This window comes from Drosophila busckii, chromosome X (assembly GCF_011750605.1).
Source record: "Drosophila busckii strain San Diego stock center, stock number 13000-0081.31 chromosome X, ASM1175060v1, whole genome shotgun sequence".
NCBI lineage: Eukaryota > Metazoa > Arthropoda > Insecta > Diptera > Drosophilidae > Drosophila > Drosophila busckii.
The window spans coordinates 15,908,244-15,928,074 of NC_046608.1; the positions used below are offsets into that span (position 1 = coordinate 15,908,244).

General features: G+C 40.1%; 1 protein-coding gene and 1 long non-coding RNA gene across 2 annotated transcripts in view; one reads left to right on the forward strand and one right to left on the reverse strand.

The window, feature by feature from the left end:
* Positions 1–310: 310 nt before the first annotated feature.
* LOC108605391 (dynein heavy chain 6, axonemal) lies at positions 311–14,780 on the reverse strand. The gene is made up of 25 exons (XM_017995061.1): positions 13,880–14,780; positions 13,532–13,676; positions 13,127–13,477; positions 12,971–13,066; positions 12,213–12,918; positions 11,720–12,130; positions 11,270–11,660; positions 10,938–11,214; positions 10,268–10,882; positions 8,777–10,053; positions 8,003–8,597; positions 7,797–7,946; positions 7,423–7,734; positions 6,438–7,365; positions 5,824–6,003; positions 5,498–5,764; positions 5,260–5,445; positions 4,852–5,201; positions 4,655–4,796; positions 3,593–4,596; positions 3,357–3,537; positions 2,537–3,288; positions 1,408–2,476; positions 856–1,326; positions 311–784 (listed from the first exon to the last, which is right to left on the reverse strand). Exons 1-25 carry the CDS (start codon positions 14,778–14,780, stop codon positions 428–430), a joined length of 12,114 nt encoding a protein of 4,037 aa, XP_017850550.1. The 3' UTR covers positions 311–427.
* Positions 14,781–16,576: 1,796 nt separating this feature from the next.
* Positions 16,577–19,831, forward strand: part of LOC108607124 — a 30,350-nt gene continuing 27,095 nt past the window's right edge. Inside the window, exons 1-2 of the long non-coding RNA XR_001915482.1 lie at positions 16,577–16,721; positions 18,533–19,483. This is a non-coding gene — a long non-coding RNA (uncharacterized LOC108607124). The remainder of the gene's footprint in view (positions 16,722–18,532; positions 19,484–19,831) is intronic.

The following is a 19,831-nucleotide window of genomic DNA, read 5'->3' on the forward strand; positions in this document are numbered from 1 at the left end:
ATGTTATAGAAAATTATATGGAAAATATAGCAAATCTATGTAATTCTCTATAATTGTTGGTTTTAGGTATGCAAAAAGTAAGTTTTTGTTATGGAATGTTATATAGAATATATAAAATCTATATAGTACTCTATGAACTCTCGCATTATGTATGAACAAAGTAAGTTTATGTTATAGAATATAAAGAATCTATATAATTCTGCTATTGGTAAAGTTTTAGTTCTAAGGTTTGTATGAAAAACAAAAAATAAGTAGAAAGTAAGTTTACTACGTTAAAAATTTAAAAACTTGTAATGTATATTTGTAGTTTGGTAAAACATTGCAAAAGGTATCTCTCTCTCTCTCTCTCTCTCTCTCTCTTTCGTTATCTTTATTTGTGTCTTTCTCTGTCTTTAAAGAGTTTAAAATATAAGGAAGCGAAAGAATTTCATGAAACATTCTCCATAACGGCACAAACCAACGCCGTGCCACGCATAATCCAAAATTCCGGATCATTTAAGCTCTTAAGCAATATCGCCAGCACAAAATTTGTGGAATGACCCGTTGTCGATAGCACACCGGAACGCTGCTGTGTCTTATATAATGGTGATTCATAACGTGCGGTCGGAGCTACTTCCAGGCAGGGCAAAAAGCGTACAACCGGCATGCGTGTATAAAGTTCACCAAACTTGGCATCGCATAGACCGCCCTTGGACAAATCCCAGCGTGCAGCTTCTACAAAAATGCCATGCACATTGATAGCAGCATCGGTGCACTCCTCCAGACTGCCATAGAGTCGTGCGTCCTGCAAGTAAAGTTATTAATTTAAATTATTAATTCTTATTTATCACATTTATTTATAGCTCATAAGCTTACGTTGTGATGTGCGGTATGCACTTCGAAAAAGTCTTGCTGCACTAGCTCCAATTCCACTATAGAAAAATCTATTTTAAGCGAATCTATAGGCAGCACACGTCGTCGTGCATATGTCTGCAGTACGCCTGTGAGAAAAGATTGTGGAAAGAAGAAGCCGCTTATCCAATAAGAGCGTGGTTGACCGTTTTCTGCCCAATGCTGTATAAAATCTATGCGTCGTTGGAAGTCCACAATATAACTGGGCAGCGGTTTAATGGAGAGAAAGCTGCGCTTTGCCCACATCGCGGGCACTTGATTGGCAAGCAAAGCTTTGAAGACAGCTTCCAAGTCTTCAGACATGACCACCAGACCCTTAATAGCTTTACCCAGATTTGTTAGACTGTCATGCAGTATGCCCAAGGCAATATTGAAACGATCTATTTCTTGCACCAGCACGGTCGTTAAGGAAGGTGTTTGTCCTTTGCTGTCCAGCTGCAAAGTGAAAGAGAGAGCGAGATAATGAAATAAAAAGGAATTTGTGTATATATAATCCCCAGCTAAATTCCAACTTACCACCGTGAGTGTATCATGTATGGGTTCGCGTTGTATTTTGGTAGTCAGCAGACCTTGTATACGCGCTATGGATTGCAGGATAATTTCATTCTCCTGCGCTTGACCCTCATCCGCCGAGGAACGTGGTTGTCCCAGCAGCAAGGTGTTTATGAAGAACTCAGTTTCTTTGCTTTGGAATACAATGTTTGCATTTTGATTCATGCCAAAGATTTCCGGATCCTCTAAAACAGGAAAACCCTGCACATATGTGGCATATTCCTTCAGCGTCTTGTGTCCTGGATCACGATAATAGGATTCACCGCGGCAATATTTATAACCCGGTTGAACAATGCGAGACGAAGAGAATATAGTAAGTATAGTGCGTAAACAGCGCAGATCCCAATAGTCTGTAACACGACCACCCCAAGTAATGTCGCCATTAATATAGAGTATTGCTTCCCAAGGTATATCCTCCATAATCTCTCGATTTATAAAGAAATCCAAAGTCTTTAAGCCGCACTCACGATCACTTTCACTAAACTCATAGGTAATATTCCAGCCAAGCGGTCCAAACTTGCGACGTTCCAGCAGCACAGCATGAAACATGCACAAGCCGAAGACTATGGCACGCCAGTTGCCATTCTGCACATGCTGCTCAAAGAACTCGATTTTCAGATCTGCCAAGGCGCCAATAATGTTGGCTTTAATACCCTTGGGTGGTTCATTTGTTATTTTCACTGAATTCTGCAGCACGCTAATGGGAAACGTTGGTGTTGGCATGGATGACAGAAATAGACGAAAGTCGGCATGTGCTTTGGTAATGCCGAGCGTTAAATTGCGCACAATCGTTTCCAGCGTGCGCATCCAGGAGGTGGCCAAGTGACAATTCTGCAGAAAGACCCAGTGACCCATGCGCAGACTTTTGTCAATTAAACTTTCCGCTAACGGTCCTTGGCCCTGACCCAACGAAATGGAATAATATTTATCCGTATACTTCATTTCAATGGTGAATTTGATGAAACCCGCCATAGGATCAGAACCCGTGGATAACACAAAGATAAGTGGTGTTATTGCTGAAGTATCAGCAAAACTAAAAGCAAGTAAACACTTAGATTTGGTCTTGGACTTGCTGGACTACAAAATTACTTACACTGTGCTCAGCTGTGTGCCCGAGGCGGGCTCCGTAAAGTATTTGCCCACAGTGCTGTTCAAATAGTGAACTACATTGAGCAAAAAACGCGGCTTGCGGTATGTGGCTATAAACATGAGTTTATGGAAAATTCTTAAACGCTTGTTCCATTTTTCAGTTGGTTCCGCTTTGGTTTTGGCATAATCAAACACCTCCTTGTTGTCCTGCATCTGTATGACAAAAGACTTGTCCATTTCATCGCTTAAGCCACCAAAGAAGTCTTTAAAGTTTTCCTCCAGAAACAAGCACGCATCCCATTCCATTTGGCTAAGCTTAATGCTAGTCGGCATCTTCTTGGCACGCACAGCGCCCACAGCGCCGCGTGTAAGAAAACCAAATTCATCATCTGTAACGCGTCCCTCTTGACGCTCCACTGCCAGTGCTAGTAAAAAGCTAAATATCATTTTATGATTTTCAAAAAGACCACGTGAAATATTGTCGTAAATAAATTTCAGCTCATCTACCATAAGCGATGAAATGCGCAACTCCACAGTCATGACTGGATGATCTACACGCAGGACATTACAAAAGACCTGCGTAAAGTACTTAAGACTGTACTGGTACATGGGATCTATTTCCGCCAGACCAGCGACTACAAAGTACAGTATGGCACCTCTGGAAGCTAAAATGCGATAACGCTCACGCGAAGCTGTAATGACTTTCTCCGTTTCTTCGGTATCAATGAGACGTGCAGCAATAATAAGTGATGTTTCCTTAACGAAGAAAGAAGAGAAACCGAGGTAAGTGCAAGAATTCTTAGAGTTTTAACTAAGTTTATTACTTTAGCATCATTGAGTGTTTCCACAAGTTCTTCGTCATCTAAAATATTACCCTCGGAATTGAACAACAGCTTTAGCACTTTATCTTCCAATGAGAGCAGCTGCTGCTTATCAGCATTGATTTTTACCACTAGATCATTACGTTGTGCCTCCATAGCGGGCAGTTCAATAGCAACAATATCGCTAGAGTACAAATATTCTATAATAGTTTTAGTTTGCGGTTTTGAAGTTTACTTACGCTAGCAGCTGATCTTCCAAACCGCTTTCTGTAACCAAAAAGTTAACGAGCGTAACATTTATGCAGACTTCGGGTAAATAATGTGGATTCGGTAGCTTTGTTGTCATATACAGTTTAAAATTATTGTCGTAGTCTATAACCTGATCGCCCAGTTTCAAATAGATGCGTCCCTCGAATTTATACGTTTCACGTTGCAAGATGGGACGTAGCGAGGGATCAATGGTTTCATCGATTTCCTCAAGTAATACCGGATAGCCTTGACGCACACTATTCTCCAGAATACGCATCATATTGCCATCGGTCATTTTGATAACTTGCAAATTGTTTGCTTTCTCCATATTGCGTATCCAGCGATTGGCCTGCTCCTGTGGATCAATCATGAGCGCCCAGCGCAAAGCGCGCGTAGCATAAATACCATTCTCAGTGGATATATTATCCTTGGGCAAACCATCGACATTCCATTGACGCATCTCATAGGGATCGCCCAGCACTTTCAGCAGATTAAAATCACCGCTCGATGGTATGGCGAACTCATGGCATTTGGTTACCCACAGCTTGCTCATCTCACGACGATATTCGTTGGAGAAAGCGCCCAAATAGGCGACACAAGCCGCAGCAACAAGCACATCGCCCGGCACACAGGCCAAGTCCGCTGTCAGTTGCTTTACCGTTTCACGCCAGCGCACTTGTTCATCCGACAGCGCTGAGGTTAAACGTCCGGCGCGATTGATGCGTCCATAGGTTAAATCGACATTATCCTGTATTACCTGAAATTCTTGCTGCTTCTCCTCCAAACTGTCGCGTAGTGCTTGTATCTTAGCTTCCACTGCAGCCAGTTCCTTTTGCTTCTGACGCAGCACACGCATTACATCCTTAAGTTCTGCCTCGGCAGCTTCTTTGCGCTTGATTTTGGGCTCCACCACTTTGTAGACTTTGTTGAATTTATCCATTGATATGACCCACATGCTTACAGATTTGGCTACCTTCGAGACTTTTTCGAATTTCTATGTAAAAATTTTAGCTTTGAGCTAAGAACTTCCAACATTTTTGTTAAATTCTTACCGCTGGCACAAAGTCTTTGTGGTCTATATACTTTTTCACCTTCTTGAGCACATCGTCCTTCATGTGCTCCTTGTCGTATTCAAACAGACGCTTTATAAAATTGGTATCCGCCATTATAGCCTTGGCTGAAGCCCAAGTGGGTCTAGCGTAAGCCACAAGTTAGTCATAAACTTAGTCTAAGTCTAAGCTTTACTTACTTGGCACCCAGCAGAATACAAACTGCCTCCATGCAGAACTGCACCAAAGCTGGTGGCGTTGTAAACGATTTCAACTCATTAATATCCGCTTTGGTTAGACCTTTGAGCGCATCTTCCGCTTCACGCAGCGTTGGCATTGCTATTTCCAAATCTTTACTTGCATCTTCTGATATTGCCTGAGCTGCAGCAGCTTTCTCCTTTGCATTTGCTTCATCCTCCATTACGCCCTGTTTTACTGCATCCGCCTGTTTGGTCTCCTTGGTTAGATTATCAACAAGCGACTTCATCAGCGCTGACTTTTCATCTAGCTGCGGCACCATAACCTCCAGTTCTACTTGCATCACAGCAATCTGCATAAAGTGCAAGTTTATATATTTGTATAGTTTAGAGTCTTAGAATGTTACTTACCACTTCGTTCGTTTCCAGCAGCTTGTTGAGACCGTTGGCTATGCGTTTGCGTTTGGCAACAATTTCCATGCGTTTGTCTTTTAGTAAACTCTGATAGAGCTTCAAGAGCTCCAGATAACTGCTGGGCGTTGTATAGTAATGTCGCTTCATCTCCTTGTAGAAGCGCTCCGAAGCATCTTCGACTGTCTAAAAGGACGCGCAGATTAGACTGCTTCAAATAAAAATTATTCTAGCTTACCTTATGCATAAACACTGTTGTGCTGGCCAAGGCTACGCGATCATTCATATTGGGCGCAATCTTTGTCAACAAGCCCATGGCTACCGAATAAAGCGCCTCTGTCGGCCAGCTGGTGAACCAATCAATAGTGGTGCAATTCACTAGCGAAGGAAACATGCGGCAACGTCGGCGGAATGCATCGCCCACAGGACTCATCGACATGACCACATGCAGATTGTTGCGCACACGATTTATAAAAAACTTATAGATCTCATCACGTGGACAGGCCTGCAAGAAAAAAGTCCAAGTTAAAAATTTCCTTTCAATTCAAAGGGCTAACCACTTACGCCATCTTTGTTGGCAGCATTGCAGGCATCACGCGCATCCAGAATAACTTTTTCAAAATCATCGCCTTCAAATAAATTGGGCACCTCACCGGAATTGAGTATGTTATTTATATCCTCCAGAAATTCTTCCTCGACAATTTGACTGTCGATTAGCAGAAATACCACTGGCTGATCACTGATCTATAAAAGAAAAATTAAATTAAGCATATCGTTGTTAAATTGCGATTAGGGTTACTAAACAAATATTTTATGATAATTGAATTGTTTATATGTGCTTTGAACTTTACGATTACAAATGATCAAAATCTAAATCAACAGTTTAGTTAGTCGACTGATTTTTGATTAACTTAACGAACGACAAATAGTGCAAGAGCATTATTATATATATTTTTTTAAATTATCAAAATGAATATAAAGTAATCTTCAAATTATTTTTGATTATATTTTCATATGCCGAAATATTTTTGAATTACTTGAAATCGCAATCAATAAGTAATTAAGTTAAACCAAAAGTATTCCTAATTGAACAAACTTAATCATCATTTTGACAAATAACTAATTACCAAGAATTATGATTTATAATAACTATTGATCAGCTATGTTTTTAGACTTACACCACCAATGCGATAAAGAACACGTAGATCTTCATGGAAACCGTTTATATCGTAATTGCGTCGCATTTCGATTTGCCAGCAGTTATATTCATTAACATGAGCAGCCAGACGCGTCAAGGATTGTTTGCCCATGCCGGCCACGCCCACAAGCAAACCATTGCCACGATCACTGCGCAGCAAGCGAGCCAAACGCACCGTATGCTCCATGGCGTCCTGAAAGAGAATCAGCTTCATCTGCTTGCCCACAGCCATAGAATTGAAGTCAGCTATATAATCATTGAGCACGCTTTCCAGTTTGCTATGATCCTTAATCTCATCATAGATGCGCTCATTTTTGGGCTTGCCAAAGACCATAAAATCACCAAAGAGTATGGCGGGCTCTTCGGGCTTGACGACGTCACGTTTAAAATGATAGAGGCACACATCGTTCATGAGCTTTTGGAACATGGCCTTGTCATCGGAGTTGATCAAGCGATCGTGAAACACACGCGTCGTCTCATGATAGAACAAACGCAGTATCTGATTCTCCATATTGTAGTACATATTATTTGCCTGCAATATGCCTTGAATACACTTGGATAAATCACGTAAATTGAATATATAATGCGAGCGATCTGGCGTCGGCAGCATAACCTTGGACACACGCATATAAACATCGACGCAGGCATGGACAATGGATTCGGATAGAGCGCGTATAGCCGAAGCGAAGGTATCCAGAAAACCCAATAGAATGCCATTGAAGATTTGAGTGAGTGTCTCCTCGTTGGGCTTGGGCAGCGAGAAGAGCGCAAAGTGACGGACAAAGCGTGGTGTAAGCGGATTACGACCACCACCTGGCGGAGCACAGGCACAGCCCAGCACCACATCCAAAATATCCTTCCAGAAGAGTTTCTCGCGATCATAGAAGCCCTTAAAGTCCAGAAACTGTCTGTAGACAAGCAGCTTAAGCAACTTTCCATATTAAAATAAAGACTTTGTTATTTACCTGAGCAACTCAATGGCCGGCTGGCTGCCATATGTATCCAACTTGGGCATATTGACATCATCAATGAATACAATAACAGTCTTTCCCACCGGTGCGCCCAGCTGCGTGCGCTTGCGTTTCTCCAGTGGCCCCTCAATCATTTCCTGTGTACGCAAACTGCTCGTTTGGGCCGAAAAATTGAGCACTACGGGTATGACGCGACCCTCGGCTAAGCGCTTCATGCAGCTTACGGCTAAAACGGTTTTGCCCACACCCGTTTCACCCGTAAAGAGCACCGGATAATCGCGCTTAAATAAAATGTCTGCTATATAGCTAAGGAGCATATGTATATATCGGTTTAGTTGCAGCGAGAAGAATTTGCATAGAAAACTTACCCATATTTTGTTGTATCCACTGTTGGCACCTGCATATCATAGTAGGATATATCCGAGCTGAACACAAACTTGGGCATTATATCGTTCCATTTGCCCCAATCTTGTTTTTCCAAGTCTATGCGAAAATTCCACATGGTCTGGCGTGGTAAACTGCAAATGTTCCATAAATAATATATATAAATCATAGTTTTTCTTTTGAAACTTACTCCATATGTGGATGCACGGCCATTGTTTTGCTCCATTGATCCTCGAAACCCACTTTCTCTGCATCTTTCATATTGGAAGCGATCGCCCAGAGTACGCACCAAGCAAAGATTTTCGTTATTAAATTCTTTGCCTGTTCATCATTGAGCGGCCCCCAGCGCACGTTCTCCAGTTGTGAAGAGATAAGGGAACAGCATAAACGCACCTTGGAGCCCATCACTTGATGTATTGTGTAATTAGCGCGTTTGCGTTCTATCTTTAATGCCTTCTCAAAGTAATTAATAAACAGCTGATATTGAAATTCAGCTAGGGCTGGCGTTAACTTTTTGCTCATGTCCACTTCACGCCATGTATCGACCAGCGGTATCCAACCCAAATCGCCGGGATCTACATAAACCATGCCACAACGTGACACCGTAGCTGGTGAGGCCTGCAGCAAATCTTGGACTTCGAACAGCATATGTATCCAGGCAGTCAGTTTTATTCGCTCCGAATTGGCCAAACATAACATTTTGTTATCATCCAGCACGGTGTTGAGATTCTCAATCCATACGGCGTCCACCGGACCATCGCACATAATCCATTGATGGATTTCGTCTAAATTAAAAAATTGTATATCAAAATTTTGAAAAAAAAAATGTTGGAGGGTAACATTTTTAAAGGATCATAATTTGAAAGGTTGTATAAATATTTTTTATTATCATTTTGAATTGAAATTCTCCTTGTTTTCGGTGATTAAAATTTGCGAAAAACTTTGTGAATATTCAAAAACTTACCTTCTACATTTGTGGCCGTGCGTACAGCTAAGCCCAGGAGACCATCTTGCCACTCCAAAGTTTTGAGATCTACATAACCATAAAGCTCATTCATGCTCACAGCTTTGGGATTCATTGTCTGAATGACGACAGGACGAAAATTAGGATCTTGCACTTCGTTCTCAAAAAGATGAGCCAAGGCGAATTCCAAAGCATGCAGCACCACAGATTTGCCACCACCAGTGGGTCCCACAGTCATGACACCCCAACGTACACACATTGTCTCATAAAGCTGCAAACACTTGCGTATGGTTGTTGCCACTGGCTGCAGATTCTTGTTGCGCAGACCCAAGCGTAGACTTTTCTCCAAGTGCGGATGCTGGGAGTCGGGCAGCTCCACGCCCGGGAACAGATCGCTGAGAATGCCACGGAAGAGCACCGCATCATCCGCCAAGAACTTGGGTATATTGGAATCACGCAGCGCGGCAATAAGCGTAATATCCTCACGCTGATCGGGCGAGGCACGCTTCAAGGCGCCCGCCATAACCAGCACGGACTTGACGGCACGCATACCGAAATCATAATGATTCTGTTGACTCAACTGCTGACTGCAGAGCTGATACATTTGCACCATTTTGCGTGCCAAGATCTTGGGATCCTCAAAGCCCTCGGAGTACAGAATCACCTCAGAGATAAGCGCATAATCGGGCACCATCATGGATATGGGACGGAATAGCGCTTTCAAGTTATCCGGCAGCTCAGTACGACCCGCATAGCCTGGATTCATTGTAATAAACACGCAGCACGAATGATTTATCTTTATCTCACGTCCCTCAAACATAAAACGCTTCACTCGCATAAACTTTGCCGTACGTATCGTTATCAACTGCTGCGCTATGACGGACAACACTTCAATGTCTATGCGATTGAACTCATCAAAGCAACACCAGGCGCCGCATTGTGCCAAGCCCGAGAAGAAGCGACCCATCATCTTGTAGTCCAAGCCATCAGAACAATTGAACACTACACACTGCTTGGCTAAGGCCTTGGCCAAATCCTTGGTGGTTTCCGTTTTGCCTGTACCAGCCGGACCAGCGGGAGCGCCGCCCAAATCCATTTGAAAAGCGCCCATCAGACAGAGATAACAACGATCGGTCAAGGGCGTCAGCACGAGCACACCGCCAGCTCCCAAATACTCATAGTAGTAGGGAATATTGGCGGCAGCCATTCTGGAGGTAACAGTCTCCGTTTCAATGACCCAATAGAAGCGCAACATTTTAAGCCAGTTGAAGTCATTGCTAGAGCAACAGAAAAATAGATAGGTTGAGATTGGAGATGGGCAGCATTTATTTCTTTCCTTTCGTCAAAATCAAAAACAACGCATATGAATTGAAAATATTCGGTGTTTTTGCTTTTTCCGAAAGGAATGGAAAAAAAAAGGAGTAAGATAATAATAATTACAAGAAAAAGTGTAATATCGGGACGGATCGAAAGGATTACTCTGGAACTTACGTGCTCTTCACCTCCTTTTCGATAAGCATACGCACCGAATCCTTGGCATGCACATCAATCGTAATCAAAGCGCATAGAATCTTTCTCAGCAACGATGAGATATTCTTACGCGTTAGTGCTGCCAATGCGCCCAGATCTTGCAGACACTTGGTTTCGAATTTCAACATGCGATCGGTAACCGATAGCACAGACTTCTCTTTGAAATCAACAATTTTATGTATGTCGGCTGCCCACTGTACCTGTGAGACGGTGAGCACCACCTGATTGGGATGATCTTGGAACCATTCGTCGCGATCTTTGGCCGCATAGCATTGATAGCCAAAGCGCATATAGCGCTTGCAAGAGACAAACATGGCCTCCTCCACCTTACTGAGCCATTCTTCAACAGCACCGCGTGCTTTCAGTCCTTTGCCAAACTGCAGCTTTTCGCCCTCGGGTGAGAGAAAGGCGATGATATCGTTGGTGGGTATCATTTTGCCATCGCCGCCTTCCTTTTGTCCAAACTCCAGACGATAAATGGCATCGAAACATTTGCGCAAATGCGGCTGCACCGATTGGGGTACGCGCGTTTGTGCCAAAATCTCCAGGAGTTCATCATTAGATAGAAAATAGAATCTAAAAGAAGAAATATTACAACTGTTTGGCTTTAAATAATTTAAAATGCTCTTACCTTGGAAATACAACACGCTTAACTTCCAGATAAGCTTCCAGACCGCGTGATATTAAATCCAGCAAACGATTATTCTCTACTAAGGCATTATATACCTCCACACTGGACATTGTTGGTAAAGCTAGCGCTACCTTTTTAGCTTGTCGTAGGATCTCCTTGAAGCTTTTGTCCACCATATAGAACATTTTCGCTTCACTGGGCAGCTGACGTTGTATATCGGGTGAGGCGAAAATTGCTTCCAAGTATATCCAAGCCCCTTGGCAATCCATCCAAGCCTCTGGTTAACTTACATGTTATTTTTAGTTTTTAATGAAATTTTATCTTAGGCCTACCAAACGTTTTGCTGAACTGATCCAAAGCATTTATCCACTCGTCTACACGTCCCTTAATGGGCCCCACGAACTTGGAAGCCGCAATGGTATTGACATTAACATTTGCATCATCGAGTACAGCTTGCAACTCCTCAGTGCCTGCTAGAATAAACACATCCTTTTGATCGTGATGCGATACAATAGACAGCTCAGTTTCCTTCCACATCGTCTCAATGCCCTTTAGCATATTCTCCAGCTGTGTTTCGCCCGTAGATTGCGAGGAGATCTGCATGAGGGCCTCTGCATTCGTTTCATCATCAAATGCATGCACCTCCTCGTATGTGGCAATTTTAATGTCCTTCTCCTGAAAGAATTTGTGACCCAACAGTTCTTCTATCTCAGTCCAATGGCGCTGTAGTTCAAAATTCATTTTCATTATTATTGTTTATGCGTATATTAGATGAAGCTTACCGCACGCAGATTGGGATTACGCAGATAACCTATAACAGGCAGTTTCTCTTTGAATTCCTCTGCCGACTTTTGCAACACTGGCACTATATCGTTCTCGGGTAAATATTTTTGGAATTGCATGCAATTCTTTATGGTCTTGGCATTCAAATCGACCATGTCGTTTACAGGCAGCGTATTGAAATCTGCCGCCATCCAGGCAGCCAATGATTCCTCCCAATCGGTTAGAGTTTGATAAAGATTTTGACGCATGCGTATATCATAGAAGCCGCTATCCATTTCCTCATACATAGTCAGATCGATTTTGAATTCCTTTTGATAGCCTATATACTCGTCCGCACGCTCGCGACATTCGTTCATGCGACTAAGCAGCGAGTCCAGCTTATCGTTGACAGCTTTACGATCCGATTTGCTCTGCAACATTTCAGAACAGTTTAAATAGAGGTTTAATATAAATCAATACAAAAATTTTCTCATTCCGCTATGGAACACTTACCGTTAGCAGCCAATTTTCCAACGCCTCCACAGCCACTTCATGTATATCTTCTTTTAGCGCTTGAATTTCATCCTGCATGGCATCATCTAACTGATTAATAAAGTCTTGTCGCTTCTCTCGAATCTCAACCAACGTTTCTTTGGTGCGATTCATATAATCCTCTGTGTCCATATAGTCTTCTTTACGCTCATCATCAATGGGTATATTAAAGTCTTTGATTATGATCAGCAAGTCATGCACATAGTCTATAACCTTAAAGATTTCACCCAACTCATCCTGGCAATTTTCCAAGAAGCGCAAATGTGCGACAATTTCGATTGTAGTCTGTGGCTCAAAACCAATGCGTCCATAGAAATCTTGAGTTTCCTCATAGCATTTGGTTGTTTCCTCCTCAGCCAGCTTGGGCAGATACAAAGCCAAAACATTTTGCAGACGTTGACAAACGGGCGTTACGGCTTCCTTAAAGCCACTTTGGGCCAGTTTCAGTAGACCCAAGAAGACACACTCCAAAATGCCATCCAAGGCGCGTAGATTATTACAGTATCGATCGCAATAATTGCGCAGAGCGGTCAGATCACGCTCAGTACTTATATCCTCTGGATCTGTGGTGGCATCGATTTCAAAATTTTGACGTATAGCATGAAAACGCGTGGTATACAGATGGGCACGCTCGTAGGCGGTATGCAAGAGCACAAATATGTTTTTACTAAAAGCGAAAGTTAAAGTAGATATTTAATTAGATTACTTAAGCTACTTACCGATTAAAGTTGAATTTGCTATCAGAGCGTAGCAAAAATGTTAAATCTGGTGCGCTTTGATATAAACACTCCTCTTGTCTGCCCATAATTGAAGGTCTATTGAAGATACAGATACTATATTTAAAGCTGTTAATACAAGCTAATTGAAAAACCTACTCCGTATACTGCGTAAAGTCTTGATCTGTTGTAAAGGGTTGTATATCCAAAACTGTATCCAATATTAGCGTCGTTATGCGTTGAAATATTAATTTCAACACCTCTTCCAACGGTTCGACCTCAATGCGATCGGGTAGCAAACGTAATTGTGCTAGAAAAAATGGATTTTGCGGCTTATGAGCAGGTCGAGGTTTCTCTACGCGCATATCGACGCGATCGTGCTTTGTTATCTCCGCTTCGGAAGGTCCCACCGAATGATGTTCGTTGAATGCATTATGTAAGTCCGCAAAGCTATTGATCGTAACGCGATATAGCATCTGATATAGCATCATATCACAGTAGGTAAGAAAGCTAAGATAAAGTACAGTTAGTATAGGCTATCAAATCACTGAAAGTTCCACTTACTTGGTCAGTGTTTTGCAGAAGGCGCGCTTACGTGCTCGATCCATAAAGCTGTGTGCTTCACGCATTTTTTTCACCGATGGATAATAATTGATTTCATCGTCAGGATAAAAGCCACGCGCCATTATAGCTTCAGTGCAGGAGCGATCTGTAAATTTCAACTAAATTAATAGCATTTCTTCGAAAGAAAGATTCTGCATTAATATACGACTATTGCATACACTTTGCTCGACAACTAATATAAATTCATAATAGTACCGCTTACAAGATTCGATAACTGAGTGTTTTGTCTCACACAACTTAGGAATACACTTTGTTTTGCTCTAAGAACTTAAAGATCGTATAACTTACATAAAGCTCTGCCCACGAAAGTGCGAAACTCATGAAACAGATAGTTGAGCTGTTCATATATGCGCATATGCATTTCCAGAAAATAGAACGGATGCCATTCCTCAATATTCTCGACATTGACAAAGCTGAGACGTTCCAGCACGACAAGATCGGAGCGCATGCGTAATATAGCCTTGGCCAATTGGGGTATAACTATAAATAGATTATTCTGTAGATGATTGCGCGCCGCATTCAATTTACGCCACTTGATCGTTTTCTCCCAGACCTTAAATCCCTTCCATAGGCGAAATATGGAGAATGTGCGAATTTGTATAATGCTAAGAAATTGTTGAAACTCTTGTTGCCATTGATTGAGAGGGGTAAAGAAATTCTCGGAGATACGCCAATATGTAACGCCATGTCTGGTAACCGTATAGTAGGGCTTTAGAATATTTAGATTCGCAAATTCCACCTCGCGTAAGCTATACGGCGTAAAATATTCGCTCTCCTTCGGCAGCATATAATCTAAATAGACATAGCTGTCGTCTTTGGTGCTACGCATGCGTTCAATGACCAAATTCAAATCGGGTATCAATGAAGCGCCCGTCGTAATCTTCAAATTGCTGTCCAGCGTAAATTTTGTCGGTCGCTCCTTGTTCGGAGAACGCGTAAATTTGCGACTACTACGCCCTTTTGGCTTCGAATCAGCACGCGTAGGAGTTTGACTTTCCCCCTTCCATTGAGCTAGGCTGCCGCTATCAGCGATGCTGGCAATGCTCTTGCCCGTGCTTATTCTGCTGACGCTTACCCTGCTGCCTCTGTCGGTGTCGTTACCACCCATGCGTTCATTGATAGCGGCAATGCTGGCAGGTGCCAGCTCCATTGAGCCTATTTCACTTTGATCTCTGCCAGCTAGACTCATCTTGCTCTCTCTCTGTCTGTCTGCCTGTCTGTCTGGTTAATGTTGCGACCACATATATATATTTATATAGAAATAGACTTAAATTATTTTTGTGTAGAAATTATTTAGATTTTCTACAGTTGAAAAACTTTGCCTGGCAACTGTTGATTTTGTTGTTTATTTTTCGCATTCCATCATTGGCGTCATGACAGCGAGCTTTAACTCTAAGCTTTGGCCAAGTCTTAAGCTAAAGCTTATTTAAAATACCTTAACAAATTTAAACTAAGTACTGCCTAAATCTGAAAAAATAACAATAAAATAAAACACTACAATCTCCAGTTTAAGGCTAAGAACTGCAAATAAACCTATTAATTAAATTAAAAACAATATAAGCAAAAATGTTGAAGCAAGAAAAGAAAGAAAAATAAATTTTAGACACTAAAAAAATATTTTATTTAATGCTATTAAAATCTATAATTGACACAAGAATTTTCTGAAAATATTGAATATTAAATAGTGAATTAACATGAAATTAAATAAAGTTGAATTAATAATTTCACTATAAAATGTAGTTTCAAATAAAGAACTACCAAAATATATTGAAAATAGTAGAAGCAAGCATTAATTTTTTCATATTTTTATTTATTTACATTAAAAGTAGTAAAAGCAAAAAAAAAAATGTTTTCATATGCCTATTTTAATTTACTTATTTTATTTATTTATTTATTTTATTTATTTATTTATTTTAATTGTAACTTGTATATTACAATTATGCAGCCAGAGCAACTGAGGCCTTGAAGCTAATTTACTTATTTATTTACATTAAATCTTAATATATTTTATAATATTTATCATTTATTTTTATTGCATTTGCAGCTGCGCTTAAGCAGAGCGGCCACTCCAATAAATCGGACTGCTTAAGCTTTGCTTGCAGCTTTCGCTGGAAGCTTTTGCCAAGCATGGAATGGAAACTGTAATTGGAAATTCGAAATTGCGCTGCAGTTGCTTGCGATTTGCCGCGTTGGCCCATTTGTAAAAATTCCCAAGCAAGAAGGATAAAAAAAAATAAAATTCAAAAGCTTAGGCCGGCTTTTTTTCCATTTTGTTTTACTGTTGCGCTTGCTACGCGTCGAGAGCTTTCGCCTGCGCTGACCTTCACAAGCGAGAAGCGTCGCTGCGACGCAAAAAGCTTTCGATATCGAAAGCGCCAAACGTGTTGACAATGCTGAAGCTGCTGCCTGAAGAGATAGACGACAAGAAAAAGCTCAAGGTGAAAGCAGCAGCAGCAGCAGTAAACAGCCAAGCAGCATCAACAATCTCTGCTGCTGCGGCAGCAACAGCGACTGCATTCGGAAACGCAAACCGAACGAACGTTAGAAAAAAAAGAACGAATATTTTCTTTTTCGGATTTCTCGCTCTGTGTTGTCGTGCGTTTAGCCGAAGCGTCGCAGCAGCAGCAGCAACAGCAGTAGCAGCGCCGTCGCCGCTGCACAAGGCGTCTTTTATATATATATATACACGTATTTCTATATATATATATATACATGTTGGGGTCTCCAGCGTCTATGCCAAATTGTTGGCCAATAGTCGTTGGGTATACGCCGCGATGTACAGAGCCGTGCAACGCGAACGCAAACGCAACGTCTCGCAGCGCCACGCCGCCTTGCCTTGCCGCATGTAACGTCGTCGTCGTCGCCGTCGCAGTAGACCGTTAAGCTCGTTGCCGCGCCTCTTACGCCGCCGTCACCACCTACAAAAAAAAAAAAATAATTAAAAAAAAAAAATTTAATCATAGCTTAACGTTTCCAAAACCAAAACTATATTCAAAAATTTTTTTTCATTACTTTTTTTTGTGTGTCTTCAAACTCTAAACGCGCATAAACTTTTCCCCAAAAAAAAATTTTTTAATAACAAATTCTCTCTCAAAAAAAAATTAATTATATCTTTTGGCGCTGTACGTTGGTAAGTCATAAAATTAATTGTTTTTCTTATTCAGTTTTTTTTTTTTTTGATTACTATTTAAAAAGCCATCAAATTGTTGTGACGTCAAGCTATAAACAAATGGCTAGCGATTTTTATATAAAATTTTTATTTAGCTTAATTTTTTTTTTTTGCCGCAGCCGTAAAAAGTCAATTTGATGTCTTAAGCATAGGCTTTTAATGTAAATTTTTGATGTTTAAAAATTTTATGGCAAGCACATGGTGCTTGTAATTTTTGGAAAAAAAAAATTATGTTAGCTGGCCAAAGGATATTTGAACATGTGCATTGTTGTTTTGCGCATTGCCACAACAAATGTCCTTGAAATTTGAAAAAATATATATATATATATACATATATGTGTGTGTGTGTGTCAAGCGTCAGTCAATTTCGCTATTTTATACGCAGAGCGCAGCTTCAAATTTTTGTTTTTTTCTAGTTTTTTCAATTTCAAAATGTCTGCAAACAAAACGCAAAAAATGCAATTTCAACAAATTCAATCAAAAGTTTGTTTTCTATGTCATTTTGTTTTTTTGTTTGCCATGTTGTTTGCTACTTAACGATCAAAATGGCTGCCACATTGGCCGGAAATGGCAAGTGCAACACACAGAGCCAGAGCCCGAACCAGAGAAAAAAACAAAAGAAAGCAGCAAAAGAAAGATTGAATGAATGAATGCGAGAGAGAAAAGACAATGTCGCTGCTACTTTAGCGCGTTCACTTAACGTTACGTTACGATATAAGACTTGAAAATTCCGTCGAGTGTGCAAATTTCGGCTGCTGCTGCTGCTGCTTCATGGTTGGTTGGGCGGCTGTGTGGGTGGGTGGGTGTTTATGCCTTGAGGCAGGCTGCTGCTGCTGTGCCTGCTACTTGGGAGGCTTGCTCGCATTTTCGTGCTGACAGTAACCGCCAGGCAAATTCGACAAGTACTCTCCCCTCCCCCTCACCTCAACGTACTTGTATCAATATATGCATGACAAGTTTAAAAGCCTTGCGTAGAGCTAAAAAAGCTTCTGGGCTTAGAGACTCCTCCTGGAGTCAACAAACAGTTGCGAAATTCAACTGAATACTGCTGCAATTTGATGTCAATTTAATTGTAAGTAGGTACTCGGGCTTTGCTCTAAATAATTAAAAGCATTTTGCTGCGAAAGCAACAAAGTTACTTCATTTTAAAATTATATTCAGCTTTGAATTTGTTTTAAATTAAAGCTATAGCTTCAAAGTAAACAATTTTTATAATTTAGTATATTTCTTAACTATGTAACAATTTGAATATCGTAAAGCGAACTTGAAGTAAGTTTCAATCAATTTTTGAAGTTTTCTTTAAGCGAATATTGTTTTTTCTTAAATATTTTAATATTATAAAGCGAACTTATTAATTAATTTGAAATATTTAGTTTCTGTTTCATAATAAAACTCTCAGCTGTGTATTCCTAAATAAACTAAACTGCTTACATTATGTTCAAATAAACTCTACAAATTGCAAATGTTTTATTGTTAAGCCTAAAATCAATTTTAAACTTATTTCGTAAACGTTGTAAAATTTTTAAAGCCTCTAATGCTTGCAAATGAATAATTATAAAATAATGTGCGCTTATGCAAAATTTAAATGCGTTAAACCAAGTATTTAAAGCTTAATTAGTAGATTGGGGCTTGAAGGTGTGGCCTTTACTGCCGCTAATGGGAATTTACACACACACACACACACAAATTATGGCCGCGCGCACAATTTGCCATTTATTGTTGCAAATTTATGGTAAATCCGATAAAAAAAATTTCCGTTTTTGCCATTGCAGGCGAGGCTCAACCATAACAACAACAATCAGAACGAGAACGAGAACAGAGCAGAGCAGGAGCATTGAGGCTGAGCCCAACACCTAGAGCTGCTTTCAATATTCATGGAGCGCGTTCAATGAGCTGGAAATGTCCAAGTGGCCGCAATGAACCGCTGCTCCCCAACAACAACAAAAACAACAACAACAGCAAGCAGCATGAATCTAAAAAAAATTCGCAGCAAGAAAAATAGATAACAAGCTCGTTAAGCCAACAGCCAAGTAATTATAAATAAATAAAAAAAAAATGCATAAAATGACAGAGCAAAAAATATAAAATATATAAATTTAAATTGAATTAAAATATAAACACAGAGTGCAATGTGAATTCATTCAAAATTATTCACACGTCGAAAGTGAAACATATATATATCGCATATGTATTTATGAGAACGTAAACAAAAGTGCGCGCGTGTATTGTGTGTAAAGCAAAAATAAAACAACAACTATATATAATTTTTTTTAACTCTTTTGTTTTGTTTTTTTTTGACGTGCAACAGAACCAGCAAATCAAAAGTTGATAATGTGCTTCAAACTAAGAATGTGCAAACAGCAAACGAAAACTAACTAAAGCGTAAACCAGCGAGCATATCTATAGACACACACACACACATACATACGTACATTGTATATGTATGTATGCTGTTTGAGCAAAGTTTAACGTAACTTCTAACTGTGCTACGTCGTTTTCCCAAAGCCTGCGCTCCTTCGTGCTATAAATATAATCAAAAGAAAAAGAAAAAGAAAGAAAAAGAAAAACTTACTTATACATAGACGATATACTAGCTGGTATTACTTAACTATCAAATAGCAATCTATGATTAAATCATATAATCCATATAAACTCGTATGCAAAAAATCTAAAACTTCAACGGAAATTTAACTACACAACAAAAACAATACAAATGCACTAGGGTGAGTACAAAATGTTCTATTAATATCATATAATATTAAATATATATAATTAGAATATAGCTAAGTTTTATTTAAATATGTACAAGACGTTTGTTTCTTTATGTACTTGCTTTAAATATGCTTACCAGTTATCGATAGTATCGATAAGTTGGTAGTAAACATGCAGACAATATAAAATCAATTGCATCAAACTCATTGATCAATATCTATAATATTGAATTTCAAATTTATCTAAATTACATGCTTGCATTTAAAGTATCGCTTTGTTAAAGATGCTACGTTTAGCAATTTGCTTTAATCTTTTTATCGCTCTAAGTCCCTTTGCAACGTTGCTGCATTGAGAATCAG

Coding starts and splice junctions, on each gene's coding strand:
- LOC108605391 (XM_017995061.1), bottom strand. CDS start 14,780: ATGAGTCTAGCTGGCAGAGATCAAAGTGAAATAGGCTCAATGGAGCTG. Junction 5,765..5,823: donor ATGCTGCCAACAAAGATGGC/GTAAGTGGTTAG, acceptor TTTTTCTTGCAG/GCCTGTCCACGTGATGAGAT. Junction 4,597..4,654: donor ACAAAGACTTTGTGCCAGCG/GTAAGAATTTAA, acceptor ATTTTTACATAG/AAATTCGAAAAAGTCTCGAA.